The following is a 19154-nucleotide window of genomic DNA, read 5'->3' as shown; positions in this document are numbered from 1 at the left end:
CACATACCATATTATACAATGCTAGGATGTTTGTGTGTCCTGTCCCTCAGAGGAACCTGATTTGTCAGTTTGGCTTTCGTGAAGTGCGAGTGTGAGACACAGGAGGAGGAGTACAGGCATAGAAGACACCTTCAAAGATGGGAAGTGTAAAGTCAGTCAGACTGGAGGCGATAAAGGTGCTTCAGAATTAAAGAATCTGAGAAGCAGGCTTGATGGGAATGGGCTCAGAGAGGGGAAGCGCCCATCAAAACAGGTTCACACGAGGATTCCAAGGAAGGGCACTGAAGGTACATGTAAGGTAATAGATATCAAACGTTTTTAAATTAATTCTATTAAATGTCTTCGACAGTTATTCTGGCTAGTCGAATATCAAAGACTGAGATAGACGAAAAACCGCTCATCAACCTTAGCTCCATTGGCCAATTAAAAACTCCTCTGTACTTTACATATTGAGTAACACATAATTATGAAAGTTTATTGTGGTACAAAGTATACAATAACTGTAAAATCACAAAGTGCTTGCAATTCAATGAAACGTGACATAATAAAGTTATCAAACTGGTAGCTTTATTGAGGATGACATCATATAATGTTTTTCATTTATGTTATGATGGTATCGGGCTGATAAAAGGTATTACTTCTGACTAAAATTGTACATTTTGTAAAAATTAAGAGTCAAACATTCAACTTAAGAAACAGTGTTTTTGTGGTTTATTACATACATCAAATCTCAAATCTTCATTGAAAAGGGAAAGAAAATGAAAAAACACATTGATCAAGCATTTATGAAACTGCTTACTTACAGAGTTATGGGGGCTGAATCCTTGTGTAAGGCTGGAAAGGACATCAATGTACTGACAGAGGTGGCTGGTGTGGCGACCCGGCCGGGACGCCCAGGAGGACCGGAGGAGGGCTGGCGCCTTCCCCAGACCATCTGGGGGCGAACGCCCTGGTTCCTTTGGGGGCCACGGGTACAGAGCTTTGAAGCTGCACCCTGTAGGGGCCCGTGGTCCATGGAAGATTGCCGGAACCCACCTGGAGCACATCCGGGTGATAATAAAAGGGGCCGTCCCCCTTCATTCAGTGGCAAGAGTCGGGAGTGGAGTGGACTGAGCTGGAGAAGAGAGGAGGAGGCGGACTGAAGAAGGCATTGTGTGGCCAGGACTTTGGGGGTTTGTGGTGCACTTTGAACTGTATATAGTGTAAATAAACGTGTTTGTGGGTGACATGAACGTGTCTGCCTGTCTGTGTCTGGGACAGTCTCCACAGTATTCATTCACTGTTGCTCGCACAGGGGCAGTCTAAAACATCACAATTCATTCCTTTTGTAGGTTTTAATTATTAATGCACATATTGCAACTACCAGAAAGCAAAACTAGGAAAGAGTTTTAAATAATTTTCTGCACAGACATGCTAGTGTGCAATTATAGTGTTATTATACCCATTTATAAGGAGAAGGGCAATACTGTGGATTGTGGGATAAAGCTGATGTCACATGCAATGAAAATATGGGAAAGGGTTATAAGAGAGAAGGGAAGAGACCACCACAGGGGAGGAGCAGGTTGGTTTTATAGCAGGGAGTGGAACAACTGATGAAGTCTTTGCATTGCGTCAGCTCATATAGAAGCATTGCGAAAAACAGGTATTTGGTGTTTATTGATTTGGAGAAGGCTTATGAAAGAGTGTCACATCAAGAGGTCTGGAGGTGCATGAGAGAGAAAGGAGGACCAGAGACGTGAGGGGGCAGTATGAGTTGGTAAGGGTATGGCAGGAGGACACAAAGTAGCACATAGCTCCAGCAGCTATGGTACATGCTTACCCAAATTTGTACCTTTTGATATGGAAGAAGACAGTGCCTCACTGATGGAACAGGCATGCGTGACCAGTTCACTTTACCCTTACAAGTAACTAGTTCAGGTAAAAGCCTAATAGCAAGGAGAAAACATGCCTACTTGGAAAAGGACAACTGAATTTGGATTGTTGGATGGTAAAATGGCACCTGAAAGATGTTGCCATCTTCACAGGACTGTTATTGCTTTTTTTGGCTTACTGCGTAAACCCTAATGTATGTTCTTACTTCATGTGCATTTGACAAACAGAAATAATAACTAATCCTTCCCTGTGTTGCCCACTGTAGAGAACAATGTCTACTACACCACAAATGTTTTAACTTATTATACTGGTGGCTACATATATTCACACAATCCAAGTCGGTTTATGGAGAGAAGATAAATGTTCTTCAATATTTGCACAGTTTTTCAGGGATTTCTTTTTCATGGAGGAAATTGTTGACAGAATGTCTCTATCAGCTGCACACAGGACCAGCAATTGTGCCAAAGATGATATTGACTTAGTTAGAGGAGTGTGCAAACACACATCAAAAACCAATTTATTTTAAGCTTTAGTACTGTTTGGAATGGAAATTACTTATCGTGATCACACAAAACACTTCTGGTCAAATACAAACATTTTTGATAAAGAAGTGAAAAATATTTTGCTTCCTTTAAATTTGAGACAATTCTGTTAAGGACATCAAATGACTTCTCTGCAGTATGTCATCATACACGTTTTAATGTTTGTTTCATAATATTGTTTCTAAATCCTTTTGAACTGTAATGCTAACAGATTAGGCAACACTTGTTTGTATTTATTAGTAGTTATTACCACCAGAGGATAGAGAGAAGAAAAAGAAAAAACTTACACAAGCAGCAAAAATTAGAATTGTAAATGTAAAATTTGTAAAAATTGTTGCAAATAAAAGTGCTGCCACCTTACAGGGTTTGAACCCTGGATTAGTTACTAGTGCATGGCTTCTTTATAGTATTTTTAAGAATACCCTGATTTTTCATGGGTCTTCTTTCTTTTAACAGTATATCGACTAGCCACTGAATACCACCCCATCTTTTCCAACATATCAGACATCAAGACAAACCTAGCAGTCTTACCAAACATTTTTTTTTCAATTTTATTAATTTTATTGTAATCATTCCATACAAATAGATCAATTTTTACAAAAAATAGGATTGAAAACAAGTCGCCCCCCACCCCTGAGAGAGAGAGCATGGCCAACGGAGTAAAACTTAAGGCTTGTAAACATACCTAAATTAATGTGTTTAATAGGGCAATAGAGATGAATGGAGAAGAAAAAGAAATGTGTAGAGAATTGCTTCCTCGGTCCATTAAGAGCTTATTCTAAAATATTATTGATTAGATCCTGCCAGGTTTTGAAAAAATTCTGTACAGATCCTCTAACTGAATATTTGATTATTTCCAATTTCAAATAATATAAAACATCGGTTTCCCACTGACTTAAAAGAGGAGAGTTAGGATTCTTCCAGTTTAGCAAAATAAGACTGCGTGCCAAAAGTTTAGTGAATGCAATCACAGTTTGTTTGTCCTTCTCCACTTTAAATCCATCTGGAAGAACCACAAAAACAGCTGTTAATGGGCTAGGAGGGATTGTGACACCAAGTCTGTCTGAAAGACACTTAAAAATTTTTGTCCAGAATGATGTTAATTTGGTGCAGGCCCAAAACATGTGACCCAGTGAGGCTGGGACTCGACTGCAGCATTCGCAGGTTGTATCCTGCCCTGGAAAGATTTTGGACAGTTTTAGGCGAGACAGATGTGCTTGATATATAATTTCGAGTTGAATAATTGTATTATTTCTTTCTTTTTCTCAGTGTCCTCTTGGATCTTTAAAAGGGAGGGACTGCAAAATAATTTTATATATTGCAGGGATGGTGTCCAAGTCCTTAAAATTGAGCAACATTTTTTCCGGCATGGAGGAGGGTGCAAGATGAGATAAATTGTGCAGGTTCTGTTTAACAAAGTTCCTTATTTGAAGATAGTGAAAGAAATGTGTGGTCGGAAAGTTAAATTTGGAATGTAATTGTTCATAGGATGCAAATATAATAAATAAATACATACATTTAATAGACACTAGATAGATAATAATAGATAAATTTAATAATTGACATCTGTGGCAGAGCGATGGGTGCTCAGCAGGCTCCTGTCAATCATGGAGAATCCACTGCATCAACTGAACAGGATCATCTCCAGACAGAGGAGCAGCTTCAGTGACAGACTGCTATCACTGTCCTGCTCCACTGAGAGACTGAGGAGACCCCACACTATGCGACTCTTCAATTCCACCCAGGGGGGATAAACATTAACATTATACAAAGTTATTGTCTGTTATACCTTCATTTTTATCACTCTTTAATTTAATATTGTTTTTTATCAGTATGCTTCTGCTGGAGTATGTGAATTTCCCCTTGGGATTAATAAAGTATCTATCTATCTAAGATGTTGTCTATCTAAAGATCCCTAAGCAATTTAATTCCAAATCTTTTCCAGATATTAAACTGCATATGTTTGCAAGGGTTGAAAGAGGTGGTTCTTTTGCAGAGGTGTCACAGATAAAAGATTATCCATCTTAAAATGCTTTCTACATTGGTTCCATATTCTGAGTGAGTGAAGCACAAGTGGGCTATTAGTATACTGCTGATAACATCAACCATCTTTTAATTTGGAGGATATAAAATAATCTGGTAGGTAGTTAATGACAATATTCTGTCCATCTATGCCCAAAATATTCACCTTTTATTTTTCATCCACTTTCCTTAATGTAGGATGGTGGACGTAAAAATATTAGTTGTTCAGTCCAAATTTTTCAAACCCCAGCAGCAGCCTCCAGCATCTTCTGGGAAGCTCCTATGAATCCCAGTTTCATCAGAAATAACCTACCCAGTGTACCCTGAGTCTTTGTCTGGATCTTCTTGTACTATCTTCTGCCTGGTAAACCTCACAAAGAAGGCACCCAGGGAGTATCCTCACTCAATGCCACAATCATGTCAATGAGCTCCTTTTGATCATGACAAGCAGTCTTATGGCACCAAGGTCTTCCTGGATTGTTCAGTTCCTCACCCCATTCACAGAGACTCAATCAAGCTTGTACTTTAATATAAAAATTATATGTAAATTGAGAAAATGGAGTATTAGTTTCAATATGAGCTTCTTGATTTATTATACAATTCATTAAAAAAAGAAAGGGATCAAATTTGGGAAATGTAATCACTGGCATTTTACTAAAATGAAAGGAAGTTAATCAATACACCTAATAGCCTCATATCTAACTGAAACTATAGGGTGGTCCAGATCTAATTATGCAATTTTCATTACGCTATAACTTATTAAGTTTATTACATAGAAAATCAGCCGAAAAATCCCAGACCATCGAGAAGTGTGCGAACTGACGACATGAAGAATCGTCTTCACGCCGAACTGGAATTGTCCCCACATAAATCAAAGTCATCCACATGATCTGGATCTGCATAATTAGACCTGGACCACTCTGTATTAATAAACATTTTAAAGTTTACGATAGTAGTCGGAACTACAAGAGTGTTGATCTCGTCAATACATTTAAAATTTCACATTTTTGGTTTCACTTATTAGTTGAACTTAACAGGAGGCAACAGTATGGACTATCATTAGTGAACATCCTTAATATCATTTATAAGACTTTATCGGGGCGGAGTGGTGGCTCTGAGATTAGGGGTCAGCACTGGCCATTGGAAGGTTGCCGGTTTAAATCACATAAATGCCAAAAGTGATTCCACTTCATTGGGCCCTTGAGCAAAGCCCTTAACCTGCAATTGCTCCATCCTGGGTATGACGTTAATATGCATCCAGCCCTGCATGTAGGCCCTCCAACCTGCAGAGGAAAAACCCGGGGGTTGTTAGCAGAATTGGCATTCCAGCCACCATAAAAAAAACCTCACACTGGTTTCATTCCATCTGAACTAGTGTGGTGCTGAGGTGTCATGGCTGCACTCAGGTCCTCATCTGGGATCTTGAGTTGGTTTGTCATGTGGTGGGTGCGGCAATGCACTGTAACGGTGTGTGCTGATTACAACTCTGTATTCTGTCTGTAGCTTTAAGAACACAACAGACAGGCCTTATGCAAACAGACATGTAATATATAAATAAACAATAATTTAAATTGGAAAATAAATACTAGCTGGTAATTTCAGATGCTATGTAATTTAGGATATTAAATACCTGTTTAACTAGAATTACTTACTTAATATAGAAATACCACACAATTCAGCAGTAAAATTTTTGTTTCCAAAATATGATACGGTATATGCAACATACTTTATTCCAACACTACTTAAGTATTTCAGAGTAGTTATGCAATCTTTTTTAGATCCTTTTAAATACCATTTATTATTGAGAAAAAAAATAAAAACAACCAGGTGTACTCACAAGATCACCATTATATTTAGCCAAAAACTTTAAATAAATGCTTGTTAAAAGATGTCAGTCTTTGATTTCAGCAAGGTCTTGTGGTAATGCAGGATCAGTAATTCTTTTCAGCAATTGAAGAGTGTCTAATTTAAGCTTCCTCTGTAGCAATATTTTGGCTGGAAATAAAATACATTTTCTTTTAGTTTTGCACTTTTAGAACAAAGAAAACAATTCATTTGCTCTAAATACAACTACTTGGGCAAGAACAACTTATTCACTCATCTCCTTATCTGCTTTAACTGGTGAAGGTCACACTAAATTATTCATTAAGATAGATATGTGGAAGTATTATTTTTAGAATTTAGGTCTTGAAAAATATTTAACCTTTCAACCATTTCTTTAGAGAAAAGCCAAGCAAAATGACACCTTTTACTGGCAAACTATCCATCCATCCATTTTCCAACCCACTGAATCCAAATACAGGGTCACAGGGGTCTGCTGGAACCAATCCCAGCCAACACAGGGCACAAGGCAGGAACCAATCCTGGGCAGGGTGCCAACCCACCACAGGACACACACAAACACACCCACACACCAAGCACACACTAGGGCCAATTGAGAATCGCCAATCCACCTAACCTGCATGTCTTTGGATTGTGGGAGGAAACCGGAGCGCCTGAAGGAAACCCACGCAGACACGGGGAGAACATGCAAACTCCACGCAGGGAGGACCCGGGAAGCAAACCCGGGTCTCATAACTGCGAGGCAGCATCGCTACCACTGCGCCACCGTGCCGCCCTTATTGGCAAACTAAAAAGATTAAAATATGCAAGCTTTCGAGGCAACTCAGGCCCCTTCATCAGGCCAGACGTAATCAACCATTTCTTTATAATATAGCTTGTAAACAAGATAATACTGAGTACTGGCAGAACAGGAGCTCTTGACACCGGATAATCTGGAATTTATGCAAATTGCACAGGAATATTTGTTGTACATTTGCTTTTTTTAATTTAATATTATTCTAGGTATAAGATGAGGTGAAAATTACAGATGTTCAATAGAAAGCACCAATATTTTTTGTTTTATGTAAAAGAAAAGTTCAGTTTCCTGTATTCAAGAAGAATATGTGCTTATGATTAAAAAAAATGCATTCTCAATGCTTCAGATAAAAGAGCTGTAAGAGAAATTTAGCAGATTAACAAATAATACACATTGATTTTATAATTAATCAGAACATTAACATAGTTATAAAATAGCAGAGAAACTGATTGCACACTTCTATCCATATATATTTGCTTACATGTATAAAAATTTAAGTCAAAAAAACATTTCATAGTACTTTTATAGTCAGTACTGTATTAACAAAATGATAGTTTTGGATAAACTAAGCTTGGGGGATCAGACTAATTTTGATTCAGGTTCATAATAGAGGACAAAATTGGTAATTTATGCAGATGTAGCCTGACCCTGAAGCAGACTCCTGTGTATTCTAATGTGAGCACCAACTATTAAAATATCCTTTTTCCATTTTAGTCTGTGCCCATTATCAAGTGTGGGTGAGTCTGGGTAGCTGAAAAACAGGTATGGAGTAGGCATACTTCACACAGAGGGGTTACAGTAATCATGGTCAGTCTCTGTAAGGAAGCAGTAAGGAAGAGGGCTGTGCATGTTCACAAAAGATAAGATACAAGGAAAACAAGTACTGAACGTGTTTAACAGTACACAGCAGCAACGCAGATAAAGAGGTGTTTGTCTAATTGCTGAACAGAAGATCTATTTCTTCTATCATCCCTAAAGCTCTCATTCTGCTAAATCAAAAGTTTAACATGACAATAAAACTAGGCATACATAAATATTTAACAAAATCAGTAGTCTACATTGGTGACAATCTACAGCAAGAAACATTCAAATGTAAAGTCTTCTAGTCCAAATCAAATAATTAAAAAATGGTCCACACACTGTCATCATCACAAGCTTCAAACTTTCTGTACTATTGCTCTCACTTACAAAACCCTATGAATTCAAAGCTAATAGCATTAAGGAGAACTGTATTGTTATTGTAAGCTCTAAAAGGAAACATCTATAATATTTTTTACCTGACAATTAAAATATTTAGTGTGTCAAAAAGTGTTTGCTTTTAGCTTTGAAACTAAATTACATTCTCTAACATTTTTTGAAAGATATGTGCCCATACAAGACATCAGGTTATGATAATTTGTCAAGTATAACACACAAGAATGAAAATGTGATGTTTTACTACCCACAATATTACATTAATCTAACCTCATCATGGTTATGAATTTTTTAAATAATGTGGTCATTCAGTCATTGGAAATGATAATGAAATAATATTCAATTCAATAGGTTCCATGCATACTTACATGATTTAAGTGGTCCAAGCAGGGGCTTATACACACTTTTGTGCCTTGCTAACTTAGTAATGAATGCTTTGTAGCATAGCCACTGAACTGCTTCAAATGGTAAAATTCCTGTGGCATCCCTGGATCCAAGACAAATTCCTAAAAAAATGACATAATTACTGTATTATTGCACTTGAGTTTAAAAGCATCTACTCTAAAGCTCTGAATACTAAGGCCTATAACTAGTTCAAATACCTCATACCATTCCTCCTTATACTGTAGATATGTTCTCCCCTTTTCAATTTAGTCCTTTTTCCTGTATCTAAAACCCCTTTCATCATCTAACTATCTCTCAGTCCGCACTCAGTTTGTTCAGCTTCAAACTTTTACATCCCAACCCACCGTTGTTACTACAGGTGTGCCCCAGGGCTCTGTCCTGGGGCCCCTCCTTGTCATTATTTACCTCCTTCCCTTTGGTGATATCTTTCATAAATATAACATTAGCTTCCACTGTTATGCTGATGACACCCAACTCTATCTCACTAGCAACCCTACTGCTTCCTTTCCAACCTCCTCACTTATTGATTGCATAGCAGGAATCAAATCCTGGTTTTCTTCACATTTTATTAAATTAAACAGTGACAAAACTGAGGTTCACCTCATTGGTACAAAATCAACATTATCCAAAACTGATCATTTTTCATTTGTTATTGATAATTCCTCTGTCTCCCCTTCACCACAAGTTAAGAGTCTGGGTGTCATCCTTGACAGTACTTTATCCTTTCAGTCCCACATCGGTAACATCTCGCGGTCTGCATAGCTCCACCTGTGTCACATTAATCGTATTCACCCCTCCCTCACTTCCCACACCACTGCTATCCTCATTCATAGCCTGGTCACTTCTCGTCTGGATTATTGTAATTCCCTTTTCTTTGGTCTTTCTCACAAATCTCTTTATAAGCTTCAACTGGTCCAGAATTCAGCTGCCCGCCTGCATCATTACTAGAACCCCTTCTATTCACCATATCACTCCCATCTTGTAGCAGCTTCACTGGCTTCCAGTTAAGTTCCGCATTCAATTTAAAATTCTTCTGTTAACTGTTAAGGTTCTCCACATCCTTGCCCCTCCATATCTGTCTGACCTCCTGCATGTTGCCATTCCCTCCCGCACCCTTAGATTTTCTTCCTCCATTCACTTGACTGTCCCCTTTGTCAGTCTTACCACTATGGGGAGCAGAGCATTCAGTTGCTCTGCTCCCCAGCTCTGGAACTCATTACCACCTGAGCTTAAAAATATTAAATCATTCTCACTTTTCAAATCTAAACTTAAAACTTATTTGTTTAAGACTGTTTTCTCTCTTTGACTACAATTGCTCTGTCTGATTTAAATTTTTATATTTTAGTTTTGTTTATCTATTTGTTCATCTATTGTTTGGTGTCCTTGAGTGTTTAGAAAGGCACCTACGAATAAATAAAATGTATTACTATTGTTATTAGTATTAACTGTGCAAAAACAGTTTAGTTCATGAAATAACTGAGGAAAAGTATCAGTTACGATCAGAATCTGAGAAGTTAGGTTTAGGGTTAGGTTAAATGCACCACTAATGGCTCCACACAAACCATGCAGTTCTGTTATTATTCTTAGGACCATTTAGTGATATAGCTACAGTTTAACGTCTAAGTTGTCAGTGGTGATGATAGAGACACTGAGGGGATAGGGGTCTCAACTGTACTTAATAAATAAACTCCCTGCAGAGTTCACCATTCAAACTCCTTTTGTTCAGTGCGATGCAGTGGTTCATTAGGTGAATTCTAATTTTTCTCTTAAATAGCTGTGGTGCTACAGGGAAGGAAGCATGACATATTGGCCACCATACTAAATGTAACACTGTTACGCATTCTTAGGGTTGGAGAGTGTTCAAGTGAAGAAGGTTTTGTGTTTTAATACTGCACGAACATTTGACTGTTTGGAAAAACTGCAGAGTAAAAATAATCAGTACTACTTACAGTTAAATTGAAGACATTCAAAGTCTGTTCCTTATCTTTTGGCTAGTGTGCTTATTAAATCAGAGCCTCATCTATGAGTTTAAATAGGCATAGAAGGAAAAGCACAATCTTTAGTTAGGCAATTTCTTCTCCACCTCCAAACGTTATCAGACAGAGAACATTCCAGAATTTATACATGGACAATAAACTTCAACCTAATGTGCTATTGGTTTGGAAAAGTGTTTTAACGAGGTCAACCAAGGCTTGCACAATAGCAGGTAAAAATCTAACCAGTTACCTTTGTTGCTCAATCTCACAATTGAATAGCAACAGGGTGGCATTTCTGAGATCACTGTTAGAAAAAAGTGAGGATTACTTCGGACTTTCTCTCCAAAAGGCAGACTTCTTACACAAGCATGAAATCTGTTGAAACAAAGTTAATATATAACACATAAAATAATAACATTACAAATCATATTGTTAACAGAAAAATGAAACCCCATTTCCAGACAATAAATGACATTTCAATTGAATTAATCATCCTTTATTTTGTATAACACCTTTATGAAGCACACTGATATTAACAAAGGGACAAAGTTGCATTGTAAACAAGCTATCATTGGCTTAACCACCATTTTCTGGGTTTACCTCAATTACCTGATTGCCCCCAATCTCTGTTCAGGACTTACACCACTATGCCTGGTTTACCCATCAAACCCCCAATATTTCGAGTTATAATCCCTATACCTTCTCTTTCATACCTCTCACACACTACCTCATCTTCCCTGCCATTAAACCAACCACCTGACAGTGCATCAGGTCTTGGACAGTCATAAATCTGGATTTTCTGGTCTGTGGTCTGGCTACAAATAAATGTTTAATAAGGCACTTGCTGAATTACCTGACTTTGCCAGTGAGAGTTTCTTAGACAATGGCTCTTAGTTACACTGCCGTTAGTTAATCAGATATAGAAGAGGCGCATAACTAAAGAAATATTTTTTCTGTATTATATATATATATATATATATATATATATATATATATCTTTTTTAAAACACCAGAACCATATATATTTATACTGTACTTTACTGAAGCTGCATTATCACGAACTTTCTACATAAAATTTGGATGAGTAAAACATTCCTATCATATGTCAATTCCTGTTTTTCCTAGTGACTGACTTTGATTCTGTTAATGATTGATGAAAAGCACAATTTCACAGGAAAATATATTCTTTGAAATAATAATTGGTTATCAGTAATAATAATGGGAATTTTAAGTATTTATGACCACGAGCCTTACGCACCATGACTGCTGGGATAGGTTTTGGCTTCCCAAAAACCATGTTCAGGATAAAGCAGGTTTAGAAAATGGATGGATTGCTTTTATTACTATTAAATGTTAATGATTTTCATATATTTTCATAATTCACTCAAGCATTATTTTTCTTGATCTTCACCAGTTCATTATTTTTTGCTGTAGATAGGCAATAAAGTTGTAATACTGTATTATCAAGTTTAACTTATTACAAAATGCAATGAAGTTTACAGGCTGCACATTTAGGCGGCCCAAGCAGTGATGTTTGAAATGCTTATATCATATAATAAAACATATACGGTATACTGAAATGCACCCCTTCCCCACCTCCTTGAGGCAGGAGGCCAGAAATTGGATTAAGTAGTTTCGAGAATGGAACTGCATGTAAAAAAGCAGTGTAATATAAATCTCTGTTTAATGGAAACTATCTGTAACATATCAGTAAACATATTATTTTTGTGTTTTGAAAAGAATAAAATGTTTCATGAGATTTTCAAAACAAGATCACGCCATAGTGTGAATTGGGGTAATGTTCATGTCTTGATGCTGCTTAGCAGGACGTTTACAGAATAAAAGATAAAAAAAAAAATCACAACCTTCTTGATTTTTTAAGATGTTACAGGTATGTTAAAGTCAAGTCAGTAAATATTTTGTCTGATAAACTTTATGCAAATATCAACATACGTTGTAAGTAATATTGTGACCAGAGGAGGGAAACACTGGCAAAACTAATAGTTAGTTAACTATTTATTAACACAACAGTGTATGTGTTTCAGTAAATAGTGCAAGAGACAAAATCCCAGTACATAACGTATTAGTTTCAGTATACAGCGTATGCATTTTACTATATATTGTATCTAGTTCAGGACCCAGTGTAAGCATTACCGTATTTGGTGTATGTACTGTGAAGAATGAGTTCAGTCGCAAAACAGCACCTTACAGAAAAGAAATAATTTCAAGGACTATATGTACAGTCAGTGTAGGGAGTAACATTTTTGGTACCCTAGATGAAGGTGTAAATATCGCTCCCTTAAGTGAGAGTTTGGATGGTGATGTTCTGTGAGTGGAGTTTAGGGTATAATAAAAAGAAGGGGGTTTAGGGCTGTGCTCCCTTCCGTGGTTACATGCATACAAAGGACTTGCCTACTGTATGCCATCTAATGGGTTGACTGGCACTGTTTAGTGTCGTCTAATTTCAGTTTTTCTATATCATCACCAATTTTAATCAAATCAGTCAAAGCATTTTTGAGATTTTGGGGAATTTACTTTTTCTAAGGGGAGGATATTAACATTATAAAAATATCCTTTCTTAGGAAATGTACCATCCTACCAAATTTTAGCTTTTTAACTAAACTTGGCATAGTATTTTTGTTCAGGAGTGCATGAGTAAGTGAGTTAGTCAATTCACCGCTAGATGCAGTATGCCCTATTCTGTCAGCTTCTTCTTACTCCTCTCAATGCAGTCTAATATACATTCAAATTCAAGCCTGATTGGGTTGTCAAGTACTGTACTCATATATATATATATATATATATATATATATATATATATATACACATATATACATATACACACACACATATATATATATATATATATACATACATATATATATATATATACACACACATATATATATATATATATATATATATATATATATATATATATATATATATATATATATATACACAATCAATCAATCAATCAACATTTATTTATATACACACACACACACACACACATAAGTCAACATTAATTAACATAGAATAAGAGTAAGGTCCGATGGCCAGGGTGGACAGAAAAACAAAAAACTCCAAAACTGTATATACAGGGTGGTCCAAATCTAATTATGCAGATTGAGATCGTCTCTCATGGATGACTCTGATTTATGCGGGGATGATTCCAGTTTGCCGTGAAGACGATTCTTCATGTCGTCAGTTTGCACACTTCTCGATGGTCCGGGATTTTGTGGGTGATTTTCTATGTAATAAACTTAATAAGTTATAGCATAATGAAAATTGCATAATTAGATCTGGACCACCCTATACATATACATACACACACACACAAGTAATTAGCACCACGGTATGCATGAAAATTCTTTTTTATTTTAATCCTTAGAAACATGTTCCCCAACCAACCACCTGTCCTCTCATTAGGTAAAATAAGAAATAGGAAATAATTAAATCGTTTATTAGAAAATAAGAACATTTACATTTAATGTAAAAAAATTACAAAACTTCTGAAAGAACAACAGTCAGAGTAAAAACTTTGGAGCTCCTTGATATTAGTTTTCCTTTAACCATAGTTTTCTCAATTTGAACTTTGATATTTTCATGTGAAGTTGGTCTTGTCATAATGTGCGAAGACAGGATTAGGTAAGTAAATTTCAACTCTTTGAAGAGTTTGTCCTTGGGACTTGTTAATTGTCATAGCGAAAAGAACTCATAGGAAACTGTCATTGTTTAAAGTTGGAAAGGAATATCTATATTACTTCTATATTAAAAAAGATATTGGTAAATATGGGTGGAAAAACGGGGAAAAATAAAGTAATATTGTGTTTTTAATTGGAAAAATTTAATTATTGAGAACATATTTATGGTTCTGACCAAAGAAAAAAAATCACATCTCTGGCCTATAAGGGTTATGGACTTAAGCCTAACCTTAACCGATTTAGCAGGTGTGTGGCTATGTGCCCCTAAGATTTCATTCACTAAATGTTTGCATATACTGAAGTTATGTGTAGAAATAGGAAACAAAAAACATGTTTATTTAAATTACCACCATTTTGAAAGAGGGGTGTGCCTATTCCGAATAAAGATCCTTCTCTTGCGTTTTATTTTATACACACACACACACATTATATATATATATATATCCAAATCCTAAGTCTATTTACAGGAGAGTCAGTAGTGACAATGGTCAGTATTAGCCTATGATATACCACACATCATTGTTCTTTTCAATCTCTGACAAAGAATTTTGGGAACAAAAAACAAATGGGATTCTTGTATTTAAGTGCCTCCATAACAAATGGAGAGTTATGAAATGACTGTTTTCTTTGTCAAATCAAGTAATGTTATTTTTGTTATTCAGATGTACTTTTCAAAATTGACAGACAAAGAAAGAAATAAACATCATAGAAGTTTAAACATGGTAAATGTTAAAATTACACTTAATCCTTCACTGTGCAATTCTCCATGAAATGGCCAAAGCCTTTAAGTTATGGAAATGTTAGCTAACAGGACAACCAAAAGCTTATCAGTCAACCGATAAGGCTGACAAGGAGATTTTAAAGGCAGTTTGAAAAGCTTGTCCTTGGCATCTACTAGAATCATTAACTTAGAAGAAGGAAGTTTTTACAATGACAGCAAAATTTTTAAACATTTACTAGTAAAATACCAGGTAAGTCAATCAAGCATTTCTTAATTTCTGACACATGGGGTTAAAGTTCCTTCTACATCTCTATAACCAACTCAGCAAGTAGTAAACTGCTAACTGCATTTAATTGCCTTAAATCATAAATTCCACCACACTTTTTTTTTATTTTCTTTTTTTCCATTACAGTTTGAAGGTGAATCACAACCTACCTAGGCAGTATCACATGCAGTTTACCAAGCAATCCTGAATTAGCTGCTGGCCCACTGCACAGCCCACACTAACAAATATTTTGACATCCACTTGAGAAATAATCATTGCAAGCTGTCCACTCACACTTGCATTTCCAAGGTAAAGGGTAATTTATTGTCGCACAATGGGAAAAGAATTTGGCCATATGCATTAGAAGTGTATAGACAATTACATTAAATAAACAAAAAATCAAGCTACTTGGAGAAAAAAACTCCCATATAAATATTCATGGACAATTGTTTAAGTTAATCCATTATATTCTCTTTTAGGAAGTCTCATGTCACTTTATTGTTATGCTGCAAATCAGGATTAACTCCCTTATTATGTTGATAAAATAAAATTTATATGGAGGGGATGAGCAGAACCATTACAGATTGAATCAAGATTTCTCTGTTAGCTTAAACATAAATAGAACAGTTTACTGCTTATGGATAAACAGCTTAGTTTAAACTGACAGAATAAAGTCTGGTAATAACAAAAAATATAGTTACCTGTTGGGTAATTATTTTCAGTGTTTAACTTATGTTTTAAAAAATGCTCAGTCAGTGGAATATTTAACTTGGGTGTGACAGAGAAGCAAACTCTGGTGGGAAGATGTTGCAGATTTCATTAACAACTACAAGCAGAAGTGGGGTGGCTAAAAAGGCTCTGAATCAGCAGACAGATGTTCAGTTCTATGGACATTCTTAAAAAAATGCATGGCTATGTAAAGAAATCACTATAGCATGGGCTGATAGCAATTTTCTTGTAGATAGTGGGGGTGAGCTGCTCAAAACGTTTGGAATGCTTGCATATAACCTTAAAAAGTTACCAGTGGTGCTTTTCAAATGCAAGATGCATTGAATCAATATTCAGTGCTCTCGCTTGGAGTTCAAGAAGCACTAACAACATTTCACCACTGGATGGACAACAAAAAGAACTTAGACTAGTGTTTAAACTTTATGCTCCTGCCTATTTAATGCATAGCAACTAGTGATGAGCAAACTCTGCTAAACTCACTTCACTTTGAGTTCAGTGAAATCATGGAAATGTTTTCAAACTTCACCAAACTCTGCAAAATGCATTGAAGTCAACGGTGAAGGAGGGACTGAACTAATTTTGAGTGGATTACACATTTAATGGTCTTTCAAGCGTCCCTGAGGTCTACGAAAAAGTCTGCCAACAATTTTGGACATTATTTTGGTCAAATATGTGATCTGAGCTATGAAGCAACAGTGCTAACCACCGTGCCTCAAACAAGAAAAGATGCAGATGGAGCAAATACTACAACAAACAGACAAAAACTAGCAATATTGTAGATCATTGTGCTTAGAGAGTGCCAATCTTGGGGCACACATTAGCCATGCACCAATGCAGTTGTGTGGAACTTGCTCATTCCATTGCTTGAAGCCACGACTCTGGGTGCAGCTGGAAAACATTTTTCATTTCCCATGTATCTGTACAGATGCTTTGCAATTTCTTTCATCAAGAATAAAAAAATGCCTTAAAACTTTTGGTTTTGTTATTTCACAGCATGTCCAGTGTTTTCTGATGGGGAGGGGAGGTTATTAGAGGGCTCCTTTGAGGCTTGTTTTGAGTTTGTTGTTGGATATATGGTTAATATTCATGCATAATTAGCCACGAGGTGCTGGCTTGCAGGGACCAGTGTTATATATCTATTAACATTACTAGTAATACTGCAGGGTTTGATGTTTATTTTTTTTTTAACATCCGTGGAATGGAAATCTGGCAGTGTTTCTCAACTTTTGTGGCTTCAGGACACTTTTTTACCATTTTAAGCTTACTGACGATCCACATATGGCAATAGAATTGAAAAAATAAATGCAGTTGGAGACAGGGAAAAATATAGTGCAGTGCTGTTCGGTGGACAGGGTAGTTTCAGTGCATCTCAGCACCTGAAACAGCTTTTTTCTTTTCCTAGTAGGCTTGCTTAAAATTTCTGTGCACGGCTGCTACAGCTCTGTGATGTCATGTTACCTTTGCAAAGTATTATGGGAAGCTTGGGAAAAATGTTTGCCTAAGGCATCCGCATTGCAAATTTTGAGGAAAATATTTGTTGAATAAGGCCATCGGCAAACACATCATATTTGCTGTGAAAACTGATTATGCAAAATTTTGCAGATCAACGCTAATAAGAAACCTAAGAAGACACAAATGCAACTATCTGTAGATTCACTATTTGTAAAGATAATCAAATTGACTAATAGCTTAAAGAAATATATAATGGGAGAAAACAAGGGTAATTATCTAAAAATACTATTGGTAGAAGCCTAAAAGAAATAATAAGAATCAAAAATATGTGACAACAGTAAGATCGGTGCTTATCTATATATATATATATATATATATATATATATATATATATATATATATATATATATATATATATATATATATAAAATTCTTTTCGCATTTGAAATGAAAACTACGTATGACCACGCAAAACAGAAATTACGTATGACCAGAGAACATATTATAAAACAGGAACTAATCACTTCGTTTGTGGACAACATTTTTATATCGTCTTTGCAAATTGTTATTATTTGTGTGAGAGTTATTTTACTGATATTGAAAAGAAGTAAACACAAACTCGCCGATCTATCCCATAGAGGTGCCCCCCGCGTCGCCCTCTCCCAGCCATCCTCTCTGGACTCCAGCGCTTAGCTGTCTGCCACCAGGCACATTCTGACAGAGACGTTTTATTTATTCATCCACGTGACTGTAGCAGAAACCGCCACATTATAAGTTTTTTTTTTTTTAATTGGCAGTACTTGATAGTAGAAGAGATGAGGAAAACAGCTTTGCTTCTTTCTACTTTTTAACTGCGCTGAGCTGTAAACAATGTGAAGACGACGCTGAGGGGTTGTGAGAACATATTGGACGCCGGGTCGACAGCTTCGCAGTTTCGGGAAGCGTCCTCTCTTCTCACACTGTTTGAGACACTTCGAGTGCCCCATCGGCTACTGGGAGAGTGGAAATCTTTGCGAATGAGTGTAATTGGCGCCATCGAAGCAAGACTCTCTTTGTAAATTGCGCTGCACGACTACTTACTGCCCTTAAGGTGAGCTCAGGTCACTAAAGCCCCGCAACATTCAAGGTTGCTTTTGTGATTGATTCTTTTAAGAACATGTAGGGTTTTGTGACAATGCAGGTTCGTTCAATGCTCCCAACAGTCTTCATGGGAGCCTTTGAACCCTACACCGTCAGTAATGTTACCGATGAGCTTAGCAGTGAGACACAACAAAGCAAGTGCTTTTATTTAAAAACAACAGCAAAAACAAGGTGTTCAAAATAAGTGCAGTGCATTCAAAAGTCATTAAATAAATAATCCATTAAAACGAGTGTTATTGTGGAGGTTAAAATTAAATAGAACAAATCTTAAAAAAACAACGAGGTTAAAATAATGCAGGAAGCAATCCTTTAAAACAACAAAGCCCGGTGTCTTCTTTCCTGCGGCAACTCCCCTACTCCTCCCATCTGGGCTTCTCAACAGGGGAGTCACCCTACCTGCTGCTGGCCCTCTGTCCACTCTCCTGCTGGTTGGTCGCCTTACCGATCCCTGGCTCCGGTAGGCTCTACCAACAGCGATTTGGGATTCCCCA

General features: G+C 36.5%; 1 protein-coding gene across 5 annotated transcripts in view; it reads right to left on the bottom strand.

Annotated features, from left to right (window-relative positions):
• tert (telomerase reverse transcriptase) overlaps positions 1 to 19154 on the bottom strand; it is a 98604-nt gene that overhangs the window by 13021 nt on the left and 66429 nt on the right. For 3 of the 5 annotated variants that reach the window (XR_005630691.1, XR_005630693.1, XR_005630690.1), the window contains exons 14-16: positions 10900 to 11024; positions 8637 to 8774; positions 6274 to 6431 (exon numbers count right to left, since the gene is read on the bottom strand). Coding sequence is in view for 1 of the 5 variants with exons in the window: in XM_039736956.1 (XP_039592890.1) it covers positions 6328 to 6431; positions 8637 to 8774; positions 10900 to 11024 (367 nt within the window). In the remaining 4 variants the exon portion in view is untranslated. Of the gene's footprint in view, positions 1 to 5680; positions 5720 to 5825; positions 6432 to 8636; positions 8775 to 10899; positions 11025 to 19154 lie in introns of those variants that run through there. The other 2 variants (XR_005630692.1, XM_039736956.1) reach the window with 2 other exon arrangements.

The sequence above is a fragment of the Polypterus senegalus genome, chromosome 15, assembly GCF_016835505.1.
Source record: "Polypterus senegalus isolate Bchr_013 chromosome 15, ASM1683550v1, whole genome shotgun sequence".
In the NCBI taxonomy this organism is placed as follows: domain Eukaryota; kingdom Metazoa; phylum Chordata; class Cladistia; order Polypteriformes; family Polypteridae; genus Polypterus; species Polypterus senegalus.
The sequence above is the reverse complement of the archived record's forward strand: the minus strand, read 5'-3'. Positions and strand labels throughout refer to the sequence as shown.